This window comes from Zalophus californianus, chromosome 9 (genome assembly GCF_009762305.2).
Source record: "Zalophus californianus isolate mZalCal1 chromosome 9, mZalCal1.pri.v2, whole genome shotgun sequence".
NCBI lineage: Eukaryota > Metazoa > Chordata > Mammalia > Carnivora > Otariidae > Zalophus > Zalophus californianus.
The window spans coordinates 41,862,715-41,889,736 of record NC_045603.1 but is presented as its reverse complement, the minus strand read 5'-3'; the positions used below and the strand labels follow the sequence as shown (position 1 = coordinate 41,889,736).

General features: G+C 37.7%; 1 protein-coding gene and 1 long non-coding RNA gene across 7 annotated transcripts in view; one reads left to right on the top strand and one right to left on the bottom strand.

The window, feature by feature from the left end:
- Nucleotides 1–12,141, bottom strand: part of NAP1L1 (nucleosome assembly protein 1 like 1) — a 32,672-nt gene extending 20,531 nt beyond the window's left edge. For all 6 annotated transcript variants that reach the window (XM_027595322.2, XM_027595323.2, XM_027595324.2 and 3 more), the window contains exons 1-2: nt 12,005–12,141; nt 2,316–2,352 (exon numbers count right to left, since the gene is read on the bottom strand). In XM_027595322.2, coding sequence (XP_027451123.1) covers nt 2,316–2,332 — 17 coding nt within the window. In that variant the 5' untranslated portion in view covers nt 2,333–2,352; nt 12,005–12,141. The remainder of the gene's footprint in view (nt 1–2,315; nt 2,353–12,004) is intronic.
- A 147-nt stretch (nt 12,142–12,288) lies between these two features.
- Nucleotides 12,289–13,882, top strand: LOC113922923. Its single transcript, XR_003520112.2, has 3 exons — nt 12,289–12,634; nt 13,003–13,123; nt 13,580–13,882. It is a non-coding gene; the product is annotated as an uncharacterized LOC113922923 (long non-coding RNA).
- Nucleotides 13,883–27,022: the final 13,140 nt, after the last annotated feature.

Sequence of the window (27,022 nt, the reverse complement as noted above, 5' to 3'; positions counted from 1 at the left end):
AGAATGTTGAATGTAATGGAGAGACCCTTCCCTGGCCACCTTTTCCCAATTTGGATTCCACAACACTGAAAGCCAGATCTTTACCCAGATACTCTTCCTTGGGGTATCTGACCAGCCCAGAAAAAAAACATCCTTCTGACAATGGGGATTCTCACAATAAACAAGCTCCCTGATGACCTTACATTACAATCTAAATTAAAGGCCTCCCTCCACCCCACAACACTCAAATTCTCTAATCAACTTTTTTCTTAAACATCTCTCAACTGCATGTTCTCCCCCACCCCAATCTTAGTGAGCAGACAACCAAGTATTACCTCCTATTTGAGAAAATGCTTTTACATGGAAACAAAAACAAATAGGGGAAAGAAAAATTTAAGAGCAAACATACAGGGGAAAAAACATCCAGAGAAAAGATATTACAATTCAGAGAAAAGACATTACAATCAATGAAATAGGAACAAGATGCTATAAAAAACAGGAACAGAGAATAAAGACACTCCTGAAAACTATACAACAGAAATTCAGAAACTCAATACAAGAGCTGAAAGATAAAATTTCTTCAGCTTTGCCCAGAAAGAAGAGCAAAGAGATAAAGATGGAAAATAAGACAAAAGATAATTAGAAGAACAAGTTCAACATATAACATAATAGGAGGTCCAGAAAGAGAAAACGGAAATAAGACAATCAACAAAATAAGTCAAGAATATTCCCCAGAACTGAAAGCCATCGAGTTGCCAGACTGAAAGGGCCCACCACTGAATGCCTAACACAAGAAATTTTAAAAATACATATAAACAATGTGAAAATTTCAGAACTCTGAAGCCAGAGTGCTTCCAGAAATATATATGTTTAAAACAAAAAGTGTCACATACAATGATCAAGAATTATAATGACTTTGAACTTCAACACAGCAATATTGGAAGCCAGGTGGTAATGAAGCAATGCCTTCAAAATTCTGAAGAAAGAGGATTCCCAAATGAGAATTCTACACTCAAACTATCAAACATAAGGATAGAATTGTCATTTTCAGTCATTTATCTCAAAATAATTTGTTTCCCTTGTACTCTTCCAAGAAAGTATTAAAGAACCAAAAAAGAAAATTACATGGGATACAGCAAATAGCAAACCCAAGAGAAGCAGCAAAAGGAAACCCCAGGAAGATAATAAAATAGAACCACAATGATAGCTATATAATCAAGGTTAAGCAATCCAGATTGGAGCAGTAATAAAGGAGGCAATCACTTTGAAAACCATTATCACTAAAATACTTGCTCCCATTCTTTTTAAGCATGGAAGAATTAGCCAAATTCTTCTATGTACTTGAATGTGATGCCCCTGTGCTAAATTTTCCTGCCTTCCCACCTCCATGCTCTGCTGCCTACAACCTGCGGATGGTCGTATCGTACCCCTAAATCCATGTCCAAGTGTTGTTTTAACCTACCCCTAAGTTGTGTGAAATCATAAGTAACAAACAATGCAGCTCACCCATTCTCCCTTACCGTATTTCTGCAAAACATCCATCCACACTAGAACCCTGCCAGAAGTCAACTTCATTAAACTGATCTTTCTAGAGTGTATGACCTTGCCCAATAAATTCTTCAGGAAAGTTGAAGCTAGACTGTGACCCAGATAATCTTTTTGTTTTTTGGTTTTTTTTCCTACCTTAGAGACTTCAACTGATAGTGGTAATACTGCTTTTCTTTTTAAACACAGCTAAGTTTGTGACTGCTATTCAGATTTTCAAAATTAAACACTGTTTAATGTGCAGGTGTTAAAACTCTTAAAAAAAAAAAAAGGAATAATTTAGACAAATGCCAAGACAGTGCTTACACGTCTGGAGAGGAAAGTTGGAGGATGCAATGGAGAAGAGGGACACTGGGCTTCTAATAGTAATGTTTTACTTTTAAAAACTCATAAATTATAAGTATCCTATTACTCTTTAAACTCTACATATAGATTTCATATACTTTTTATCTTGTATGTATGACATCCTAATATGGAAGTAGTAATTACCATACATGTATGGTAAAAATGAATTCTGCAAATATTTCTGATTCATTACTGTGCTCAGCACATTTCTAAGAATAAACACTGGCAAATGGTTTACTGTATTTAAGACAATGATTATATATACTATATTTTATCTTGGATACACTGTACCCAACTATTCTAACAGCAGGTACTAAGCATCAGTCTTTACCATACATTTTTATAATATGTTATTATGACTATTAATTACATCACAGAACAAAGTGAAGCCAAATCTCTGGGAAAAGAAAAAAAACAAACAAAAAAACCAACTATCTAGCACTTACTTGTCAATGTCTGCCATGTTGTAAGAATTCCAAATATCTATGGAGAGAAATGTCAGTGTTAACAAAATATACATGTATAATGTATTTAAAACCATTAAAAATATTTGATGCCCAAACCCTTTAAATCAGTAACACACTGAGAATCATCACACAGAGGAATGTATACCCCCATTAAAAACACAACAATGTTAAGAAGAAAAATCGTGGCACATGTATATGGACTTTCATACTAGCCCCCGAAGTAATTTTTCAGAGGATACTGCTAAAAATAAGCAAGTTATTACTAGGCTTTTAGAATCTACCATGTAAGGACATTTTTTCATAATAGCACTACTGGTAAAGAATCTGATGTATGCTAGTATCACAGAAAAGGAACAATACAAGAGTTATTCAAATTCCTTTAACAACTACAAATGGTCAATTTTTGCTTAAATTTTTAGACTACTTAGTACCTCACAGAACCCACTTCATTTTTACCAGTATTAATTCTTACCAAATTCATGTTAAAAAGCCAAAATCTGCCACCATTATGCCTCTGGAGATCTTTCTAAAAAGTTTAATAATCCTACCAAATGTCAGTCCTTTAAGCAACTTAATGACAGTTTTAAAGCTCTGGGTCCCAATCTATATCAAGTAAACCTTCCCCATCTCTTCAAATGTACATGTTTTATCACAGGTAAGGACCACACCCCCAGGTTACCCTGGATATGCTGTCATATTGTCAACAAACTTGGTTACCTGACATCAATACTGTTAGAACTGATCTGGAGAATATCCTAAATTCTTTCCCACTATAGATAGATTAGTATTGACTTAGAAAATACTGCTTTTAGAAAAAGAAAACTGAAGGTAAAACGTGTTATATTCAGGCAGGAAAATGACTAATGCCACATATAATGAATGCACAGACTACCAAAAAAAATAATCTAAATCAAGCTTAGGATCCCACATTAAAATTAAGCTTTTATCTTTTAGTAATTAAAACCACAGACTATTAGTAACTCTCAGAATGCTACAAGATGTCATTCCTCATCTCAACATGTTTTATATGATTATTACTTGAATAGTTAAGAAGAGTTACTGATTTCAGCAGTCAAGTGCTAATATGTGGAATATTATTACTGATCTAACATGCATCCTTTGAACAAATTGTGAAGAAAATATTTCTTCCTAATAATGTATCCTATTCTACTTTAAATATTTTTTTTTGCTTTAAATAATTTCTAATAGCACTGATAAATTTTTCTGGTGATGCTGGGTAATTTACAAAATTAACAAAATACTTAGCGAACAATTATGAATATTAATTCAAAAATAAAAATACTGAATCTTAATCATCAAAGAAATGCAAGTGGAATTCTAGTTTGTCTATCAAATCAGCAAGGTTCTTCTTTCAATGAAGGGAAAACGGTGGTGAACATGCATTCTTAAATGTGGCTTGTGTTCCTATAAACTATTTTCTCTCTGGAGACTAATTTGGCCATAGTAGTATCAAAAACCTTAAATGTGTGTATCTCCAGCTTTAGTTATATTCACTTGTGAGCCTCTAACATGAAAAAAAATACTATGAATCTAAAGGCTTATGCTTTTCATGTTTGCCTAGAAGGTTCTTCCAAAATTCAGTTAACATAACCTTTGGCTCTTAGCTCAAAGCTTTACTTTTTCAGAGAGGCTTCTCCAACCTGTACATTCTGGCTAAATAAGATTTCTTGGTTATACACACCTATAAAGCCCCATTTCTTTCCATCGTAAGATGTCTCAAGTTTGTAATTACAAATTAGTGTGATTATTTGACTAAGCTCTATCTTTCCCAACTAATCACAGCACAAGATTCATATTACAGGGATTATATGTGCTTTTGCCAATCGCTGCATTGCATCCTTCAGAGCAGTAATACATAAAGCTTATACAGAGAGAGAGCAACTACAAGTACTTATCTCATCAAAAATAAATTCAGTATTAGCATGGAATGTGCATACAATGAAATGCTTTGCAGCAAAAAATGAAGCAGATATGAAAAAGCACAGGGCTTATGGCAAAATCCAATCTGGACAGTAATATATATATATATATATATATATATATATATATATATATATATTCTGCCACATCTTTGCATCCTTCATATACATATATGAACATGCATGCTCATGCACATACTTTACGAATAAGGCATTTCTGTACAGATACACCAGAAACCTAATAGTAATCACCTGTAAGAAAAGACTGGGAGAAATGAGAACTTACATTTCATTCTGCATTATTTGGCTTTCCCATATACAAGTACATTTTGCTAACGTTTTGGAACTTGCTCGGTTGAACACAGTCTAGTAAGTCCAGCAATTATCAAAAATAACTCCCGCCAAAACTTTTAAATTCAGATTTTTCTAACATTTTAACATGTACTCAGAAGAAAGGCTACACTGCGACCTTCCCTGTCCATTTCATGGGGTCACATTTAGAATTCAAACTCTTATATAAAATTCTTTTGACTCTTTATTAAAGATGATTCAAGACAGAACAGGATGGCATTTACTTCTTCAGAGATACCCTCTCCAATCTGCCCTGCCCACTCTAGCTAAATTAGATTTCTTGGCTATACACACTTCCGTTTTTTAAAGCAGGCCTAATTTTGTAGTCAGATCATTTGGGTTGACACCAGCTTTGTAAAAATCTAGCTCAGGCAAACAACTTCTGGTCTTATTCACCATCTACAAAAATACAAAAAACCTGTTTCTTCACTGGATTGCTCTTGTTAAGACGCAAATTCATAAGAGACTTAACTTGTGTTTGATAACTACTGAACATTCAAATAAACAAGCTTTTTAGTTCTGTTTTTAATTATCTTAGCACAGGGTCAATATTTCTGCAAAATAATTAGCTGAGATGACTGTTAAAATGTATAGACTAACCAGTAAATGTGCCATGATAACGTTAAATGTTAACATTAAGGAAAACTGGGTAAGGGGCACATGGGAACTCTCCAGCAGTTATCTTTACAACTTTTCTATAAATCTAAAATTACAAGTAAGTTCATTTAAAAGAGAGAGATTAATTCCCATGCCCAGATTCTGAAACAAGAGGTCTGAGAGTGGACCCAAAAATCTCCATTCTAAACAAGAAACCCAGCCCCTGAGGCACGTGGTTCTCAGACAATCAGATCACACTGAGAAAACACAGATTTCAGTTAATACCTCCATTAGTTTTCTGTTTTTGTTTTTTACTGCACTCAACATTAAATAAAACCAATGAGAATTTTTATTTATCAGACATGAAATTGCTTTCTAAGAGATATGAAGAATTTCCGTTCCTGGTAGTGACAAACTAAATTATGCAAACCAACTCTGCATAAAATAATTTCAAGTCCAAAATAAATATTTGCTAAAATCTTAAAAGCAAGGTTTTAACTACCGAGGTAAAATCAAAAGCCCCAGACCTATCCAAGATGGGAAATCTTTACAGCAACCCTCCACATTAAGCAGGAACCCCCAAGTGCTATATTCTCAGGGATAATAAACCAGTTCTCTTGGACAAATAAACTAGAAATCACTGATCAGTGTTGTCCCAAAACCTCAAGCCATGAGCTTAAAATGGTCTGCCTGATAGTGTTCCTAAGCACCTACATATCCAAATGTGAAAGGCACCTTCATCCTAGACCTCAAATAATTTATACAAGTAGTTTTCAAGAGCAATAAGGGCAACAGAAATACAACAAAAATCTGTCCCAAAGACTTAAATATTGTCAAAAGTACTGTAAATTTATAAACATAAACACTGACAAATGACAACCACGCTTACTGAGTTTGAAAATACAGTGTCTGCAGAAGATCTGCAAAGAACAGCCATCTGTTAAAGGTGATACAACAAATTTAGCAAAGAAATAGAACTTCGAGAAATAAAAATAATGTAAATCAAACAAATGAGCAGGTTTATCAGCAGACTAAACACAGCTGGAAAGATAATTAAGCGAGGGATGCAAGCTTAGAATAATCTTTCAAAATATGGCAGAGACTAAAAGAGAGAAAACACTAATGTTAAAAGATATTTGAGGATACAATAGAGTCTAACAAAGATTTAATACAAGTTCTAGGAGTTAGAGGAGAGAATGCACAAAATATTTGAAAAAAAAAATCAAAAGCTAAGAATTTTCCAGAACTGATGGAAGATAGCCCTACAAATCCCACCAGAACTGATGGGAGTTAGCCCTACAAATCCCAATCAGAATAAATAAAAAAGAAACCTACACTTAGATATATCAGTGAAAAGGCAAGACATTAAAGACAAAGAAGTCACCTGAAAATCACAGAGAAAAGACTCAGGTTAAAGCTATAAAAGACAGCTATCTTCTCTTCAATAGACACCAAAAGACAAGAGAGTCTTCAATGTGCTGAAAATAGCCAAGGATCTTAGAATATTATACCCAATTAAAACATCTTCTAAGAACGAATGTGAAACAGGTTTTCTGGAAAAAACGCCTCCAGCACTCTAATAAATTCTATTAAGTATATTCTTCAGGCAGAAGGCAAGTGATCCCAAATAGAAGAACTAATTTCCAAGAAGAAATGAGGGGCAAAAAGGATAACTGCATATATCTAAATAAACATTTTTAAGTATCACCGCGTAGTGCGTTAAAAAATTAAAACTACCACAACATTAAGTCAACGGTGAAGGTAAATCAACTAAAGGCTCCCACTAAAAAGTGTCAGGCAGGATTTAAGAAAATCCAACTACATCCCATTTATAAGAAAGGTATCTATAACATAAAGATATATAGTTTCCAAGTAAAATATAGCCCTAACCAAAAGAAAGCTGGTATCACTGTATTAACATCAAAAAATAGTTTAAGGATAAGCATTACTAGAAATAAAAAGGTCACTCTATAATAAAAGAGTGAATTCATTACCCAGTATATGTAATGTACAGAAGATCTCAAAGACATGATTCATAATGTGACTGAAGGCAAATCTTAAACCTGAGAACTTGTACACAAAAAGAAATCTTCCACTGAAGAAGTGGAAACAAGTCACCGAATTAAACCACAAACTGATTATATTTTGTGCTCTTGTAGTAGTTAGATGTCCAGACATGTGTTATCGAAAGCTTCCCACCATTCCAGAAAACCTGACTCTGAGTAAGTTCTCCGGAGAACTAATGAGAAGAAAGCTAACATTTATGAAGCCTACTCAGTAAGGGACTATTATAGGCTTTCCTCCTATCTGCAGATAAAATACTAAGCAACTTGCTCAGCAACACACAAATGGTAAGAACCTAGTAATTAAAATATGACTTCCAAAACCCATGTGGAGTCCACTATCATCCCAAAAACCAAAGTACCTGCTCTATCAGCCTACTATTACATAGATTATACAGTAATACACTAGCTGATATTATTTTACATAAAATGACTTACTTCGTGGGGAAACAACCAGTCATTAAAAATTACAAATGTTTTAGAGTTCAAGGGAACCAATAATAACCCAAAGACAAGATTTCCCTTTACCTGAGACCTCACATCTCCCGCCAAATTAAGCAAATCTATTTTTAAGACACTGCTGTTCTATTAATAATGTTTTCAGTGGTCCAGGGGCTCAATACTTTATTTGGCTCCAACACAACCTCATAGTTAGAATATCCTATTCTTTACGCTCACTTTTTCAATTCTGGGGTGTCAATAGCCAACTTGGAACTGACTTCTTAAGAGTCCCAAGCAAAATGGACCCCTATTTGAGAACACCACATACCTTCTAATCCAAGGGAGCTCATTATCTAGATTATCATCTCATCCAAAAGCACATAAACATACCTGGGTTGGAGTGAAAATCCGTTGAAAATTCAACCAGCAGTAACAAACAAAACCAATTTATTCACATGAGGGGGAGGGGAATTACACACACACCCACCCACCCCAGACAAAAAGCTTAGGAGCCATCACTCAACTATACATAAACAAATTCCATATTGGAAGAAGACTCCCTGACCATAAATACTGTTGCTTTTCCTTAGAGCGCAGTGGAACCCAAGCAAGTATGCTTCTGAATTCCAACCTGATGTATAGCATAACAGTTTAAATCAAGGGAACTACCGGGTGGCTGGGAGATAGACACTGGGGAGGGTATGTGCTATGGTGAGCGCTGTGAATTTTTTAAGACTGTTGAGTCACAGACCTGTACCTCTGAACATACATTATATGTTAAAAAAAAAAATAGTAGGAAGGGAAAAATGAAGGGGGGGATATCGGAGGGAGAGACGAACTATGAGGGACTATGGACTCTGAAAAACAGAGGGTTCTAGAGGGGAGGGGGGTGGGGGGGATGGGTTAGCCTGGTGATGGGTATTAAAGAGGGCACTTACTGAATGGAGCACTGGGTGTTATATGCAAACAATGAATCATAGAATACTACATCAAAAACTAATGATGTAATGTAAGGTGATTAACATAACAAAATTAAAAAAAAAAGTTAATGAAAAGTTTTCCCAGGGCCACAAAATGTGACTTAAGAGCCACATACCTAAACAATGTAAATTCCGATTTCTTTCACCAGAGGTACAGACTTTTAAATCTCCAACATTAAAAAAATGTTTTTAGCATAGAGTTAAAAAAAATACAAAAGCCTCATCATAACTCATCATTGCTCAGTTATTGGAGAAGTCCTTTAACTGCTCTGTATTTCAGTTTCCACATTAAAATGCTGATACTACCTACTTCTAGGAGCATTAAATTAGTTAATAACATAGAGTAATTTGTGCTCTTTACATTATTTACTCCTGTTATGTTCTTCTGTACCCTTTACCTTAGAAAATAAGTGTAATTAATTAAATGTAATAGGTTAATTAAATGTAATTAATACGCTCTTCAAATTACAGCCCCTTTTCCCAATAAAAATTAAAAGGTACAAAATTTTTGAACAAACAAAAATGTATCAAATCATGTAGCATAAAAGGCAGAGTTGGTAACCGAAAGTACAGAGGCCACTTCGGATGGCAAGTGCAGTAATGTGATCTAGTGGTCTGGTATCAATGTACTAAACAACTTACAAGGATGGGTGAAAGCAACAACGCTCACCTTTCTAAACCCTATTCTGCCCAGCAAGGAGGACTTCTTACTCAGATGAAATCAGTATGAAATGCCACTTAAAATCACCATTAAACAGGTCCTTCATGTAAAGAATGTTATAAATACTACTCTGTCCCCCGCTTTTTCTTTACAGCATTCACCACAATTTAACATTTTATATCTAGCTAACCAATATGCTTGTTTTGCTCTTGTTATGTCCAAATAGATGCTAAAATATTTACTCAAAGAATCAAGTAACACAAATAATTACAGGTTTGATTAGACTTGAGGATCTGAATGGGACTGATTGTCAGTTTTCAAAACTGATCAGGATTCATCCTCTCTAATCTTATTTTAACATTTCAAACTTAGAACCAACTAAAAAATGAGCGAAGATGTAGTATTTGATTTTGATTTCTTCACCCTTTGAAGTCAAACAGATTTTGCCTCCTTTAGCCCCTTTTCCTACAAAAAGGCTGTTTTTAATATAATTTTGGGGGTTTAGAATCCAGTTAGTAACCTGGAGACAATATAGGCAAACTGAATAAGTAATAAAATGACCAATAGCATTTTGGATTAAATTAATTCTGGTAAAAGTGCTGGGTTTTGGTTGTTTTTTTAAATCTCTAGAGGACAAGAACAGTCATATGCCACATTTAGCATTAGCTTCATATTTTTGTCAATAGGCCCAATATCAAAAATAGGTACTTTGCAACAGATAAAATTTACAGATTTTTCAAACTGGTATGAAATCTTTTAAAGTTGTATTTATCAAATTAACGTAACACTGACCTGATACGATACTCTATGAAGTCAAGGTTTCATGACCAATGTTTGATTCTATCTATCCTCCAAAGGACCAGTCTTCTTAGAAGTAAATTAAATTGCACATTTTAGATTTGGACCATTAATTTGAACTCTTAATTTTTTTAAATTTTTACTTAATTTGAACAACTTCCAACAAGCATGAGACATACCAGAAGATCACAGTAAACCTTATTTACCTCAACAGTTTAAACAAGTTATTCTATATAGATTTTCCCCTTATCCAAAGGTAACGTGTATTACTTCCTAAGTAAAGTAAGTACAGAAGTGTTAATGTAGGCTGACAAGAAAATAGGGCTTAAATATTAATTTTAAAAGATATTTTGAGGCTACCTATTTCCAAAAAACAGCAAATTCCGTTTTACAGCTCTTCTGAAACCAGGCAGTGTTAGGAGATTTAAAGGGCAGTCCTTACAGAACTAATTACTAATCCTTTTTAAGACAGCGATGATCTAAAATAGGGGCTCCTTGAGGACATTACGTGCTGGGTTCATTCTTTCTGTACTCTCAAAGCCTAGACCTCCCAAACAAGACCGCATTCCCCAGGCTCCCTTCTCTGCCTCCTTTTATGAGTAGTAGGGGCATTGACAAGACAACAGGCTACAAACTTGGCCCATTAAGTGTACATTAATGCCTCATTTCCACCCATACTTTCCTCCACCCAGCCCCCACTCATCTTAAAAACAAAACAACTAGTTAAGTAATCTATTCTGGGAAATTCAATAAAGGAACCAATTTGTAAGAATGTGAAAGAAGTCCTAACAGAATTAAAGACATTCAGGCCAAATCGTTTATTTTCATCTTAAAGCCGTTTACAGGATTAGATTAATTAGGATTCAATTCTCCCCAAATAATGAAATCCTGGGTCAAGACACCCATCTAAATTCTAACTGTACTGGAGGTACACAAAACAATCATGTGTTAGTAACAACTAACACGACCCCCTTTACAAGCGTTAATGCTTTAAAATCCTAGCAATAGAGGCCATGCTTCACCACCCATCTCCTAACATTCATACTTTCCTCTGGTACCAATAAAAAGATTTAAGACCAAAGAGAAGCAGGTAGGAGTTTGAAAGCCAAAGGCTAGTCCTTATTTACCGTTAATTTCCAAATCCCACCATCCCTACAACTCTCAGTGAAGTGAGGACAACCCAGACCTCGGTCTCCAGTCAAGCCCAGGCGGCGGCCACGTGTCTAGGGAAGCCGCCGGGGTTTCCCCTCCCAGCCCGTCGCCGCCTCCAGTGGGCGGAGAGCCCAGGAGCCTCGCAGCCTCCCCGCCCCCTCCAGGCCTCGTCCCTACACATCCCCTCCCTCCCATCGGAATTCGCAGCCTCCGCCGTTCTCTCCATCCCCCAGCGGCCTCCCTCCGGGGATTATTTTTCAGGAAGCGGGGGCGTCGAGGAAGCGGTGGGGCTGCGCCCCTGAACCCGGCCCGCACCCCGGGCGCCCTAAGGAGACAGCCGCTGTGGACCGGGAGGTGAAACCGCGGCCTCGCTCCCGTCCGCGCGTAGAAGCCGGTGGGGCTCAGGGAACCTCGGGCGCACACTAGCACGGACCCCGGGCCTCGCAGGCCGCACCGAACCCCGCGTCCCTCAGCCGTTCCCGAGTAAAGCGCCAGCCAATCCCGGAGGCCCTCTCAGGCTACGGGGACGAAACTCCGCGGACGGCTCAGGCTCCGGCCTCACTGGACGACCCGGGAGGCCCCGAAGGCCAGCGGCCCCCACTCTCATTTCCCCCGTCCCTTCCCTCCGCGCAGGCCGCCTGACCGACTCTGCGTTCCCCTTTCCTTTCAGACCCCCATCCGTTACCGGTGGCTAGCACGGGGAGCCAGGCGGTCGGAGCTGCGCAGGCAGTGACTCAGGGCGGCGGCGGAGGAGCAGGAGCGGCGCCGCGAGCAGATGGCGCTAAAAAAAGACCCGAGAGCCCGCCGCTTGCGCTCATATACAATTAGCGTCAGCACGTAGGGCCCGCTCCGCCGCCCCCCCCAGGCCTTGCCGTCTCCTAGCAACGCGAGCGGGAGGCGGGCCCAGGACAGTTGCCTAGCAACAGAACTGTCCTTCTTCCCCGAAGACCTCCACACCCTCCGCGCAGCGCTTGGGGTCCTAGGGTTCCCGCCTCCCGCCCCCTGCTACGCGCCGCGCCATCTCTTCTCTCCCCGCTGCACATGAAAAGAAATCACAACCCGTTAGGTTCCCGGGAAGCTCCTGACCCGCTCGCCTCGCCCCTGGCCCACCTTGTCCTCTTCGGCCTGGTGGCAGGGAGGCGTGAGGGCGGGGTGGGGCAGCTACCGCTTGTCCTTATCCCGGCCGAATTCCTCCAACTCCCCGGTCCCCGGTAACCATTTTCCCTCCCCGCCCATATTTTCCCCTAAGAACAACGGTTCTTTCCTCCTGACCACCTTGGCGGCGTCTTTTGCAGGTTTTGCGTCTCCTAACTTGGTGGGTCTCAGTGGCTTCCGGGGCTGCCTCCTCATCCCTACCCCTCCATCCTTTTACCTAACGTCGATCCCTCATTTCTATTTAAGTTCTTTTGATGGATGAAAATGGCAATGTTTGTTTATTCTCTGAATGCTTTATAATGAGGACACTGTTGTTTCATCTTGCTGAAAAAATAAATTTTATGTAAATCCTCAGGCCTGTGAAACATCATGGCTGTTTTTCAACTGATGCTGGATCGACTGATGTTAACTCTTAAAACAGTGGTCCTCAAAGTGTGGTCCCCAGACCCTTTAAAGGGGGAAGTCGAAAGTATTTCCATAATAATATTAAAACGTTATTTGCCTTTTGCATTCTCATTCTCTCACAAGTGTACAGTGGAGTTTTCCGGAGACTACATGACATGTGATACGGAAACATTTGAAAAAGGAAGCAGATAATAAAATCCAGTCATCTGCAGTTAAACCAGACATTAAGGAGATTTGCAAAAACGTAAGACAATGCCACTCTACTTAATTTTTTTGTTTTGGAAATTTACTTTTCATATAAAAGATTATTTTATGTTAATATTTAATTGATTTATTGTTTTTAGATGAATAATAAATACTTTTAAAATTTCTTATTTCTGATACACTAAATATCAGGACCTAGAATGCACAGGATAGTTCTCTGGCGTCCCTAAGTTTTAGAGTGTAAAGGGGTCTTGAGGCCAAAAAGTTTGAGAACCTCTTCTCTACATGCTCATTCCTTTAAATTTCAAACTGCCTGGAGTCATCTATTGTAATGCTCACGTTTAACAATTGTATTCCATTTTAAAGGATCTAGATTTTCTTCTTGCATCCCCAACCTCATTAAAATTAGTTGCCTTTCCCATTCTAAGCTACAGATACCTCAGTGTACCCACTTACTTTGGTTTCTTCATATGTGATTCTTTTGGGTTTTTTTCAGCCTACTCTCTGTATTCGACAATGATGTGAAGTTAACAAGTAATTATAATATCTGTAATGACTCCTCATGAAGAATCCACAAGACATAAACTAGGTAGACGAGTGCCCAAAATGTACATACACTTGGCACTAATTTCAATGGAAACCTCAAGATTATTTTATTCTAATTAAAGCTATGCACAATGCGAGGTAATTAGCATACTAGAAGTGACCTAAATTACTTTCACCTCCTTTCTTTAAATCTTTGCGGTTGTAGAACTTCTGAGATCAAATTGAGAAGTTAGCCTTCATGATAATTTCTCTCCCACTCCAGGAGGCCTCATCAATTTGAGTCACTAGTCTAAGGCTCCTAATTTCTGATGCTTCAACCCTCACCCCCATATTTAAGGGCTTATCATTACCAGTTTATATTCTTTCCCCTTTTCTTCAGCCTCCTCCTCCAGCTCCTTTGTCCACTTTCTCCTTCCCTTCTTCCAGTGTATCTTAGCCAATCTAAGAAATGAAACACTAGTAAATTGCTAATAGTGTATGTCTTTTAATATAATCTTTTAAACCATTGTTTGTAAATCTAAAACTCTACCATTTAAGTCAAGGGAAGGTCATTTATACATTCATTTGGGATAGTCCCAAATATATGTTGTGAACAACTTAAGACATTGGAAATACAACTTTGAATAAGAAAAACAAGTTTCTTGGTATTACCGGAACTTTATGTTTTAGTGAGGTAAGTCATGAGACAGACAGTAATGAAATAATTTTATTTTTTAAGATTTTATTTATTTATTTTAATAGAGAGAACCGGAGCAAGTTGGGGGGGGGGGGGGGGGCGCTTAGGGAGAGGAAGAGGATCTCAAGCAGACTCCACACTGAGCCCAGAGCCTGATGTGGGGCTGAGATCACGACCCGAGCCAAAACCAAGAGTCAGACGCTTAACTGACTGAGCCACCCAGGTGCCCCTGAAATAATTTTAGATATAAATAAGTAAAAGAGCTATGAAGAAAATAAAATGAGACAAAGGGTTAGAAGGTGACTGACCTGAAGATACCATTTTAGTTTTTCACATTGACTCCTCTTAGACCCTCAAAACGCATAATGCAGTTAATCAGTCTAATTTAATTACAATAAATGGGTGGTCCTGGTCACTGATCATGAACCATGCTAAACTTTCAGTTAAAGTTCCTTTTTCTTCATCCCCTCTTATCTTCATTTGGTTGATTTTTAAGGCATTGTAGCCTAGTTGTTAAGAAGTGCAGCTTTGGAGTCAAACAGCCCCGATTTTCATCCCAATTTTGTTGTGAACGTTTAAACAACAGTAAGTTGCTTAACATGATACCTGACATAGAATTAACACCCAATAAAAGTTAAACATTTATAAACTTCTTACTGAGGTTTGTTTTGTTTTTGTTTTATTTAAAGGTTGAGGGAATTCCCCTGAAGTCTTCTAATAGTATCTCACACGATTTTTGTGAAATATTTTATCAACAGTTATCTTGTCACAAATTTTAAATCATGTTTTCCTGAGCTGAAATAATCCACACCAATAACCACAAAAGTATATTCCACTTTCTAAATTAGATACAGACACTATAGAAATCAACCAGACAAATCAATGACAGAGATGATTTCTTAAATGTGTTTATGTCTGTATTTCAACCCCTAAGTACTGGAAAAGTGCATAGGCTTGAAAGTCAGACAGGCATAGGTTCATCCCAACATTCTGTGACCTTGCAAAAGTTACTTACACAGTCTGACCCTTAATGCTTCTCCATCTATAAAATGCATTAATAATTCTAATAAAATCAGCCTCTTCATTAGCATGAAATAGAGAAATATATGTAAGTCCCCAGAGCAATGACTTGTACTTTAAGTACTCAATAAATATTTATTTTCACCCATCTCAATTAATCAGCATGTAAAATGTCTAATGGCACCAATAATAATTATCATGTAAAAACTGCACAAGATACATTTAAATAATTGTTATCTTAGTTGAATCTGGATAGTTTTATTTTTTCCTTTTTCCCCCCAAATTATATAAATGAAACATAAATCAAAATTCTAGTGGGAATTTTTTGACAAGTTGCCTTAAATTTCTCTCTCTACATCCAAAAACAGATTAATGGATTTTCATCTGAAAATATCTTTATTTTGCTATCATTTTTAATTGAAATTTATGTTATGAATATAAATGAAATTTATGTTAAAATGATCATAGAGTCATACAGTTGTACAAAATAACACAGAAGGATCTGTGTAAACTTTACCCCATTTACCACAATGGTAACAACAATTCACAATCTTAATTCAAATGCCCCCAGTTTCACTTGGAACCACTTGTGTGGTGTGGTTTAGTTCTATACAATATTAGCATGTGTGTGTGTGTATCTGTCACCACAGGCAAGATACACAGGCTCCCCTTTTATGTTGTCCTTTGAGGGTAGTTTTTATTTTCTAATTTGCATGAGCAAATATGATTCTACCTTCCCAGATTTTCCTTTCTTTTTTTTCCTGTTTCACAAATAGACAACTTAGGCAGAAAATAGGCCATTCCTTTGTGTGGGTCTTCAATAACTCTTACCTTAACTATTTGCAATAATAGCTTTGCAATTGGTCTCCCTAATAATGACCTCTTATTCCTCTCTGATCTGTATTGCCAAAGTTATGGTTCTAAATACAAGTCCAGGGATGCCTGGGTGGCTCAGGTTGGGTTAAGCGTCTGCCTTCGCTCAAGGCATGATCTCAGGGTCCTGAGATCGAGTCCTGCCTCGGGCTCCTTGCTCATCAAGAAGGCTTCTTCATCCCTCTGCCTGCCACTCCCCCTGCTTGTGCTCTCTCTGTCTCTCTCTGACAAATAAATAAATAAAGTCTTAAATAAATAAATAAATAAATAAATAAATAAATAAATAAATAAATTCCAATCAAATCTACTGTCCTAAAACCTGCAATGGCTCTTTGATGTCACATGACAAAATAACACCTACAAAGTCCATCTTAATCTGAATTCATCCTATTTTTCTAGCCATACCTCCCACTATCCATTGTCATGAACCCCATACATTATGACTTTGAACTACTCACCAGGCCCACAACACACCAAGTATTTTTATACCTTCTGCTCCCCCCTTCAACTTTTCTTTCAAAATCAAGCCCAAGTTTTTATCTTTCCTGGAGAATCTTCCCTAACTCACCAAGGCAGATCTGGTTGCATACTCTTGTCTGTTTTCTGAAACTTTTTATGTATACATGTGTGTTCCCATGTTTCCTTCTCCCCGAACACACACTACACTAGATTATTAGTTAGTACAGGCAGTGTCCTTGTTTTTGTAAACTCCTGGCTTGGATAATGACTAGCAGGGCAAGGACATTCAATAAATACTTGTTTGATAGAATGAAGTGGAAGGAAAGAAGCAAAGAAGAAAGCTAGTGAGGGAGGGAGAAAGGAAAGAAAAAAGTCATTGAAAAACCAGAAGTCATAACACTTTATTAAGTGATCCTTTTTTGAAGACAATTGCATCAATTCTACATTTGTCTATGTGAGAAAATTTGACAATCTACTCTATGGAAGAAGATTTTTGGATATGGTTTAGATCTTGTTTGGATATTTGTTTAGATATTATTTTTCCTCATCTATGAAGCAACTTGTTGGTAAAAATAAATATTGAAATCTGAGATCATAAAAAATAAGGAAAATAAATTATATGATATTATTTGGAGACAATTGCAGTGTCCACTATTGGGAGAATAGTGAAATGTGGTGGATGCATGATCAGAATATTAGGCAGCAGAATGTCAAATGTAATATGGCAACAGGGATAGATCTGTAAAATGCAGTGCTTGCAAAATAAAACCACAATTAGATATTATTATACACCTATTAGAATTGCTCAAATTAAAACAAAACAAAACACCTGCCTGATGTTACAAAATACTAGTAAAGATGTAGAACAGCAAGAATTCTCATTCATTGTTGATCTGAATACAAAATGGTACAGTCATTCTGGAAGATAGTTTGGCAGTTCCTTTTAAAGTTAAATATACACGTACTACATGACCCAGCAATGTCACTCCTGGCTATTTACCCAAGTGAACTGGAAACTTATGTTCACACACACACACAAACACACACACCTGGAGGTGAACATTTATGACAACTTATTCCTAATTGCCAAAACCTGTAAGCAATGAAGATATTGTCCACAGGTGAATAGATAAATAAACAGTGTACAATGCAATACTACTCAGAAATAAGAAGGAACAAGCTACTAATATACTCAACGACATGGATGAATCTCAAATACATTTTTGCCAAGTGAAAGAAACCATAATCAAAAGGCTATATATTATATAATTTCATTTCTATGACATATGGGAGAGGCAACATTAAAGGGATAGAAGACATATCAGTGCTTGCCAGGGGTTCAGGAGGGGTGAAGAGTTGATTCCAAAGGTGCTACAGAGGAAGAGAGTTTTTAGGGTAATAGAACTGTTCTACACTCTATCAGTAGTGAATACTTATAGACTTTATACATTTCTCAAAATCATTTATTGTATGCACATTTTAAAAAGTCAACCAGGAGCACCTGGGTGGCTCAGTCGTTAAGCGTCTGCCTTCGGCTCAGGTCATGATCCCAGGGTCCTGGGATCAAGCCCCACATTGGGCTCCCTGCCCCATGGGAAGCCTGCTTCTCCCTCTCCCATTCCCCCTATTTGTGTTCCCTATCACACTGTCTCTCTCTCTCTCTGTCAAATAAATAAATAAAATCTTTACAAAAAAAAAAAGTCAACCAGGATGTTGAGGGATCCTAGGATGGAATTCAGTCTGATAAATTAATCTAATTGTATTACAAATATATAATATAACCCCATTAGAGGTATAGGTAAAAAAGGAACTTACTTTAGAAACAGTATTTTGACTAAATACTATAAGGCTAAAGGCAAAAACAGCTATACATAAACCCTGTATTCTATTTGGTAAATTTGTTTCTCATAGAGGTAAGTATTAGAAGTTCTGAAACTAATCTGTCTGTATACTAGGTATTTGTATTCACTTGCCAGGGCTGCCATAACAAAGTACCAAACTGGGTGGCTTAAGCAACAGAAATTTACTGTCTCACAGTTTGGGAGACTAGAAGTCTGAACTCAAGATTTTGGTAGAGTTGGTCCCTTCTGAGTGCTATGAGGAAAGGATCTGTTCCAGGCCTTTCTCTTTGGCTTGTAGATGGCCTTCTTTGACCAAGATCTTCATATTGTCTTCTCTCTATGCGTGTGTTCATGTCCAAATTCCCCCTTTTTATAAGGACACCGGTCAAATTGGATGAGGGCTCATTCTAATGACCTCATTTTATCTTGCTTTCCTCTTACCTCTGTAAAGACTCTCCAAATAAGGTCACATTATGAGGTACTAGGGGCTAGGACTTCAACATATGAACTTTGGGAGGACACAATTTAACTGCAGTACCAGGGTCAAACAAATAAGTAAATAATTGTAGATAATGGGAGCAGATCTCTCATTATCAGAGGAAAAAAATCACAAATAAGCAAGAAGGGAAGGCTAAAATGAGCCCTGCAGTACTGGATTGGGGCTAGAAATATCAATATGAATTCATGTTTATAGATAGATGATAGATAGATAGATAGATAGATAGATAGATAGAAGGTAGATAGACGTGTGTATACATAGGTTTGTATATATACATATATTTCCTAGCTCTGTCCATTGAGAGGGCCTAGAAGTAGTGACATTCTAGTAGCAATAAGCATGCCCATCACCCAGATTTTGATTTCTAATTACCATTTTTCCAAGAGAAGGAGATATAGCTGATTCTAGGGCTGGAGGAGGGAAAATACAAGGTAAGTCTAGAACATCTTATATTACTATAAGTTTGAATAAACATAAAAGTGATGGGGACATATCACAAGGACACAGAAGTCAATCTGAAAGAGCTCCCAATGGCCCCCAATGGCCAAAGCTGGAATAATTCAGTAGCAAAATAATGATAGGATTGGATTATAACCCAAAGAATAAAATAAATATCCATGAGTCCATATTGATATAAAAATTATTGAGTGTGGGGGCGCCTGGGTGGCTCAGTGGGTTAAGCATCTGACTTTTGATTTCAGCTCGGGTCATGATCTCAGGGTTGTGAGATCAAGTCCTACATGGGGCTCTGCACTGGCTGTGGAGCCTGCTTAAGATTCTCTCTCTCCCTCCCCTTCTGCCATACCCTCCCTTCAAAAAAAAATTACTGAATGTAAAATAAATAGTGGAGAAAGGACAAATCCTCCTTATAGAAGAATCCAAAGAATATATGTAGATATTCCCCACTCCAGGAGGTGAAGGTTACTTCCCTCCCCCTTGGCTGAGGATTGGATTTAATGATTCACTTCCAAAGAAGAGTAAGGAAAGGGAAAAATATTAGCTTTATAGTAGAGAAACCTGACCAATATCACTTTAACTAAAATGATCAAGGTTAACATCATCAGTTATAAGTCATGTTAATATCGAGTACTCCCTGATAGGATGAAGCAGGAATTAATATTAAATAGATATATATTAAACACATTATAATGGGGGGGGTAGAAGGGAATAAAATGTAGTATAGAAGTAAAAGGGAATCAATTTATTGACCTAGAAAGGCCTTATCTGGGAGTTAGGAGGAGTTACAAGATAAGTTTTAAAAAGAAAAAAAAAGACAAAAAAATAAGACGTGGAATGTGGCTATGCATCTTTTGCCAATACGAGACATTCAGTATCTTTCATTTCTCAATATTCTATCTCTGCAGAATCAAACTGTGATTCATATTTTGGAAAAGTTAGTTCCTGAAGCTAGAAGAAGCAAAAAGCAGTAAAATTAGATTTTCATCAGTTGTAGCAGAGTAAATTTGAACAACTGCAGGACACTAGAGATAAAATATGGAAATAAATTAAGGAAAAATCAAGTCAACAGTAACAATAATAGTAATCACTACCATTTACTGAGTGTCTTCTATGTGCCGGATACTGTCCTATAAAGATTTGTAACTATTAGCTCATTTAATCCTCACAACAACCCTATAAGATACTACTCTATTTATCCCTATGTTCTAGATGAGGAAATTCAGGTCCAGAGACATCCAGGATCTGTCCCAAAGCCACACAGCCCTTAAGTGGCAGGGTCTGGATTTACATCTGCAGAGCCTGGCACCAGAGAATCCAAGCCTGTAATTACCTCATTTCTTGTTAAATGCATAAGATGTCCCAGAATTAAAGGAATTCACTCTGAAAGAAACAGATATGTAACCAAGCAGCTACAATTCAATTTTAAGTGCTAATAATAGAGAAGTAGGTACCAGAAAAGATGTCACAGAAGTGACATCTGAAACCAAATCTTGAAGGGGAGGTAAGAATTTGCTGTGTGATAAGAGCAGGACAGTATTTCTGGCAAGAGAACGACCATGTCAAAGATGTTTTGGTCTAGTTGTTCAAGGTCATTTGAGAAATACAGTTATGGAATACAAAAGCACTCAAACAATGACTTCCACCTTTGAGCATGGATTTCATATACAGAAAAACTCCAGCCAAGTCATGTAATATGTTGGTACGTATTTGTCCATTCAATTTGGGCCTATCACTCTCACATACTTCAGGTATCAAACTGAACCTCTATTTAACTCCAGAAACGAGACTTCTTAGTAATGAAGAAGGTGCATTTACATAGTCTCAAGGATCAAGGTTGTATTCTTTACAGGTCATGAACCAGATTAAATCTATTTTCCAAAATCTTATAAAACAATCTCTTTTAAAAGCAGTTTTGAAAAATAGGTCACAAAAATCCAAGAGAGAGTAACAAGGAGTTGGGGCTGAGGCAGCAGACACTATGGCTTCATATGTGTTGGGCATTGTTCTCAGTTGCCTTCATGCTTTAGCTCATTTACCTCTCACAACAGCCCTGTGAAGTAGCTACTTATTGTCACTATTTTATAGATGAGGTCACTGAGATACAGAGAGGGTAAGTAACTTAGGCCAAGTTGCAATTAATCTGGTAACCGGTAGAGCCAGGATTCAATAAAATCCAGTAATTCCAGCCTGAATAGAAAAGAGGGATGCTATCTGGTTCTTGAATCCATTTCTCAATACAACAAATGATCTAGTATGACCAGATCAGTGGTCACCAACTCGAACATCCGCTGTTGCCAGGCCAGGGATGGATCGTGTGAAGTCAGCCAGGAGTGGAAGGGACTGTGCGCAACAGGAGCTCAGAGGCAGCTACTCCTCGGCTCCAGCCAGTTGTTGCCCCATGGCTTCGGTATCATCAGATTTTCCAACTGGGCCAGAGAAACTGACTTTCATATGAAATCTGCCAATGTGGGAGCAGGAGTGCACAAACTGAGTTTAGTTCTGCACATTCTGTGTTTGAGATGGCTCTGATGGCTCTGGCAGTTAGGAATTCAAATGGGTAGTTCAGGAGAATTGTGTGGGAGGCAATTATGGATTTAGAAATCTTCAACACAAGGCACGCAGATGCGGATGGCCATGGAAAAGGTAGATAAGAGGACCAGGAACTCCAGCATTTAAAAAGCTGGCAGAAGATAAAGGGTCAGCAAGAAAGACCTGTAGTAGAAGGAATGGCAGAGAAGACTAGTATCTGAGATGCCAAAGGAGGAAGAGCAATCAGGCAATATCTATCAGTCTAATCTTGTCAAGAGTCAGTGTACTGATTTCCTTGGGTAGAAGGTATTTCAGATATCAGTAAGAAGAGATACTATTACTAAGTTCAAAGAATAATTTTTTAAGGCCCAAGTGGGCTATGACTTTCTTGTATCAAAAATTAGCGCTAGGGGAGCATCCCAGCACTTTCCTATTGCAGACCACTCCGATGGCTCTAATTTAAAAGGCAGAGTATTTTACTTCCATTTTTTCCCCCAATTTCTTTGATATTTTGTTAGCGTAATAATTATAGTTCTGTTTCTTTGGGTATTCTTTCTTTGTATCTGGTATGCTCTTAAGACATTTTGAAACTTCTGAAATACCAGATTTCAGCAGAACCACCAATAACAAAAACTGTGATTTTGTGGGAAAGCAATACCCATTTAGATTTAACAATTACATAAAAGCATTTTTCACACTTACAAGTTAAAACTTGGTTCACACATCACAAATTATTTATAACTTTGCTCAGACATAATTTTACAGTGAATTTAGGACCCCTTTGTCTATGAACAAAGAAAGTAAAGGAACCTGTCTACTTGGGTTTCCAGGGAGCCAGTAAATAAAACCCATTTTCCCTGCCTGAGTTAGAACCAATTGAAAGAGAGATGGAAGAGGCAAGTAAGTGAACATCAAAATAGTTCCCTTCTTACAGAGAAGGTAGGCTGGGGAACATAGTTTTATATCTGCAGCATATGGCTGGCTCTGCTCATACTTCACCTCTGACTAACACAGGTCTTCCCGGCAGTCACAGGCCCTTCCATACCTTTAGCAAGGCAGAATGCAGACCTGGACTGACAAGTTCTGAAGAAAATAAGCCCAAGAGGGGACTGGGCTTGGCTTGCCCAGTACTTCCTCCCAGACTCCCCAGTCAGATACATCACTCCTTCTGCCCTGGGGATAAACAATCCAGAGGAAAGAGCAAAGCAAGTTTTTCTGGTGGAGGTTCTTCCACACTGAAGCCTGAGGCCAGAGAAATGGAAGCCACTCGTAATACTCCTTACTGCCTTACCTCCTTTCAAGTTCATCCTGCAAAGCATCTCCTATTATCCTCACACAGCTAGCAAATGACTAAACCTGGACCCAGAGCATATGATTTCAGAACAGGGACCTTCATATACTGGGAGGCTATGCCTCAGAGGTCTGTGGTTAAAAGGAACAATCCCGTTTAAATTCACTGGGTGGGCAGTTAGGGAAGAGACAATAATGATATAGCCCAAAAAGGCACTGTGCGGGGATTCAGAAGACCTCAAATATGGTCGCAATAATGTTACCAACTGGTTGCTTGGCCATGGTTAAGTCACTACATTCTTTATAAGCTTAAGATTCTTCATCTGTAAAACCAGTTCAGCAAGTCCTGCCTTTCTACCAACCTGGAGGATCAAATAAGGTATCTCATAAAAATATTTTAAACAAGCATCATGCTATGCTAAAAGATATAGTAGTTACTTGGGATAAAATTATTATTTCAATAATATTAAATAGAATAGGAAAACCGGACTATTTTTCTGAATGTTTACATTTGAAAAGCAGATGCTGTAGAGGCAGGCAGAGGTAAATTTAAATCCCAGAGTCCTCTATATACTAACTGAGTAAACCAGGACAAGTAATTTAATCTTTCTGAATCTTGAAGGGGATCAGAATATGCTAGCCCCAAATACTCCACTTTGACATAGGGATTATTTTGAGTAAAAGTCAATTGAAAGCCAGCAGATGCAGGAAGAGTTCTCTGCCCTTCCCTGATTGCCTAAAATCCAGGACATAAATTTCCCTTTGAGGAAGGTGCCCCTCCTGTATCAATGAGAGAAGAATGGCTCCTATCACCAAAGATAGGGAGCTAATACCAAGATGAGTTTGCATAAACAGACCTTACTAAAATAGCCCTTATCTTCCATTATTTTCCCTACATATTTCCCCACAATTTATCATCCCTTGAAGCCAAAATTCTCTTCCCTTAGTTAAGAAGAGTATAAAAGTTCCCAAGTATAACTGCTTCTTTGAGAGTTTTGCTGTAAACTCCTGTGCATGTAAATATTAATAAAAATTGTCTGCATTTTCACCTGTTAATCTGTCTTTTTTTTAGTTTAATTCACAGGCCACCACGTGCTGAACCTAAGAGAGTAAAGCTTTTCCTCCCCGACAAAAGCTTTTCCTCTTCGTCTGCATATATGAATGCTTATAAGCCTTTTTACCTAATAGGGTTTTGTGAGGACTATATAAAGGGCCTATCACACGATTTACTCCATAAGTGTTAGTTTTCTTCCTTTTTTCTTGTTCTAATCTAAAGATGGACCTTAACTACAACAGGCTTTATCTTTTAATCAAGTGATTTTTATGTGTATAAATCATTTGACTGAACTGTTAAAAAATTCACTTTTTGAGTAGTTTTTTTTAAATGTTGGATTGATGCCCTAATTAAATAAACACAATTCCATGATTCAGCATTGTAGAAGAAATTAGCAGCCATCCTTGATACTCCTAAGTAGTTTTTTGAGTATCTGAATTTTAAAACATTAGTTCTTATCAAAATAATTTACCTGTGTAGCAAGAAATCTGCTTCTATTAGTTTCTAGCATCAGCACATAAATATATATTCATCATTAATTTAGTTACTCAATTAGCAAAGCTTTATTAAGCAATTTCTATGTCTAGATGTTGGATTTTGTAATGTTGGGAACATGATGTTATGATCTAGTTGGGGATATAGCCCAAATAAACATAATAAAAGGAAAACTATACTATAACAAGGAACAATTATCTGTGAAAGTTGCATAACCTAATGCCTTAATTCTCTCATCTGTAAAATGGAAATAAAAACTTTTGACCCAACAGGACTGTTAAAATCATTATATAAGATAATGAAGCTGAAATTAGAAGAATGATCTCCACACTCACAGCCCAGTCACCCTGGGAAGGAAAATATCCCTTGGTGGAGACTATTATTTACCCACTAAACTTCATTCTCCTTTCCTTTCTAAGTACATGGCTGCCCTCCTAAACTAAATTCCTTAGGCTTCTGCACAAGATGAGACATAGTAAGAGATACAGGAAGACCAAGATGGAGAGAGAAAGAGAGAGAGAGAAAGAGAGGAGAGACAGAGAGACTCCGGATCCAATAGTTACTTTCTGGATAATTGGACAAAAAAGTAAAGAGGAGGATCTAGAATTCATTCTGATGGGAAACCTCACAAGGTAACAGATTTGGAGTGTGCACACATATTCTGGCTGTCCTTTAGAACTTGGGTTGCTGGGTGATTCTCTGGGGACACCACTATAGGCTGAATGTTTGTGTCCCTTTGAAATTTATATGTTGAAACCTAACCCCTAATGTGATGGTATTTGGAGGTGGGGCTTTGGGGAGGTGATTAGGTCATGAGGATGGAGCTCTCATGAATGAGATTAATGCCCTTATAAAAGTGACTCCAGAGGATCCCTCACCCCTCTGTCATGTGAAGACACAGAAATAAAATGGCAGCCTATGGTAGTTCTCATCAGACACTGAATCTGGTGGCACTCTCTCTTGGACTTCTTAGTCTCCAGAACTGTGAGAAATGAATGTTTGCTGTTGAAGCCACATGGCATATGGCATTTTTGTTATAGCAGCCTAAACAGACTAAGACAGACACCAACCCAACCTGCAGACATACGCACAGTTCTGTAGGACTTGGAGTGACAAAGGTTACCATGGGCAGCCCCGAGGCAATGCCTGAATGCTGCTCTATAGTAAATAAGTCAAACTCAGGGGAAGGATTAAGGATGCTGGAGCAGGTTGTGTGGATAAAGAAAGAGTATGCAGATAGATAAACCTAAGAAAAGGGAAACCAGGTGAGTAACTAGAGATACCTATAGAGTCTAGAGCTGCCCCATCCAATGCAGCAACTATTTCATGTACCTATTGAGCACCAAAATGTGGCTAGGCTGAATTAAGATGTGCTTTAAATGTGAAAATACACATCAGATTCCAAAGACAACACAAAGAAAGAATTGGAAGATGCTTCATTAATATTTTTGAATGCTAATTACATGTTGAAATGATAATATTTGGGCTATACTGGGTTGAATAAATGTATTATTCTGTATTACCTGTTTCTTTTTACTTTTTAAGATGTGACTACTAAATACTTTAAAATCATGTTTGTGGCTTGCATTGTGTTTCTCTTGGGCAGTACTGCACTAGACCGTGGGTCGGCAAATTTTAGTTCACAGGCCAAACCTAGGCCAAACCTTATTTTTGTAAATAAAGTTTTATTGGAACACAGCCAAGTCTATTTGTTTGCATAACACTTATGGCTGTTTTCCCTGCAATAGCAGGGTTGAGTTGTTGCAAAAGAGACAAACTGTTCAAAGCCTAAACTATTTACTCTATGGCCATTTACAGAAAAATTCTCCAACCTCTGGTCTAGACTATGGGAAAAGTTTTATTTAGCATACAGTTTAAAATTATTTTCTCTTGACTCCTATAATTTCTTTTAGTAACCCCAACTTTAACTAAAACCTGAAACAACTATATAGGCTGCAATGGAATGTAGGGAAAAAATAAAGTCAAGACCATAGAAAATGTGATTCTCATCCCCTATTCATCTTTCTGCAGACATTTGTGCAGAGGCAGCTGTACCCTATCAAGGAATTTTAGGTGGAGACCAAGATCAAAGTGTGTGTGTGTGTGTGTGTGTGTGTGTGTGTGTGTGTGTGTGTGTGTCCCCAGATTGTGTGAGTCCTGTTTGAACTGAAAATGATAGGGAGTGACCCCATGCTGAC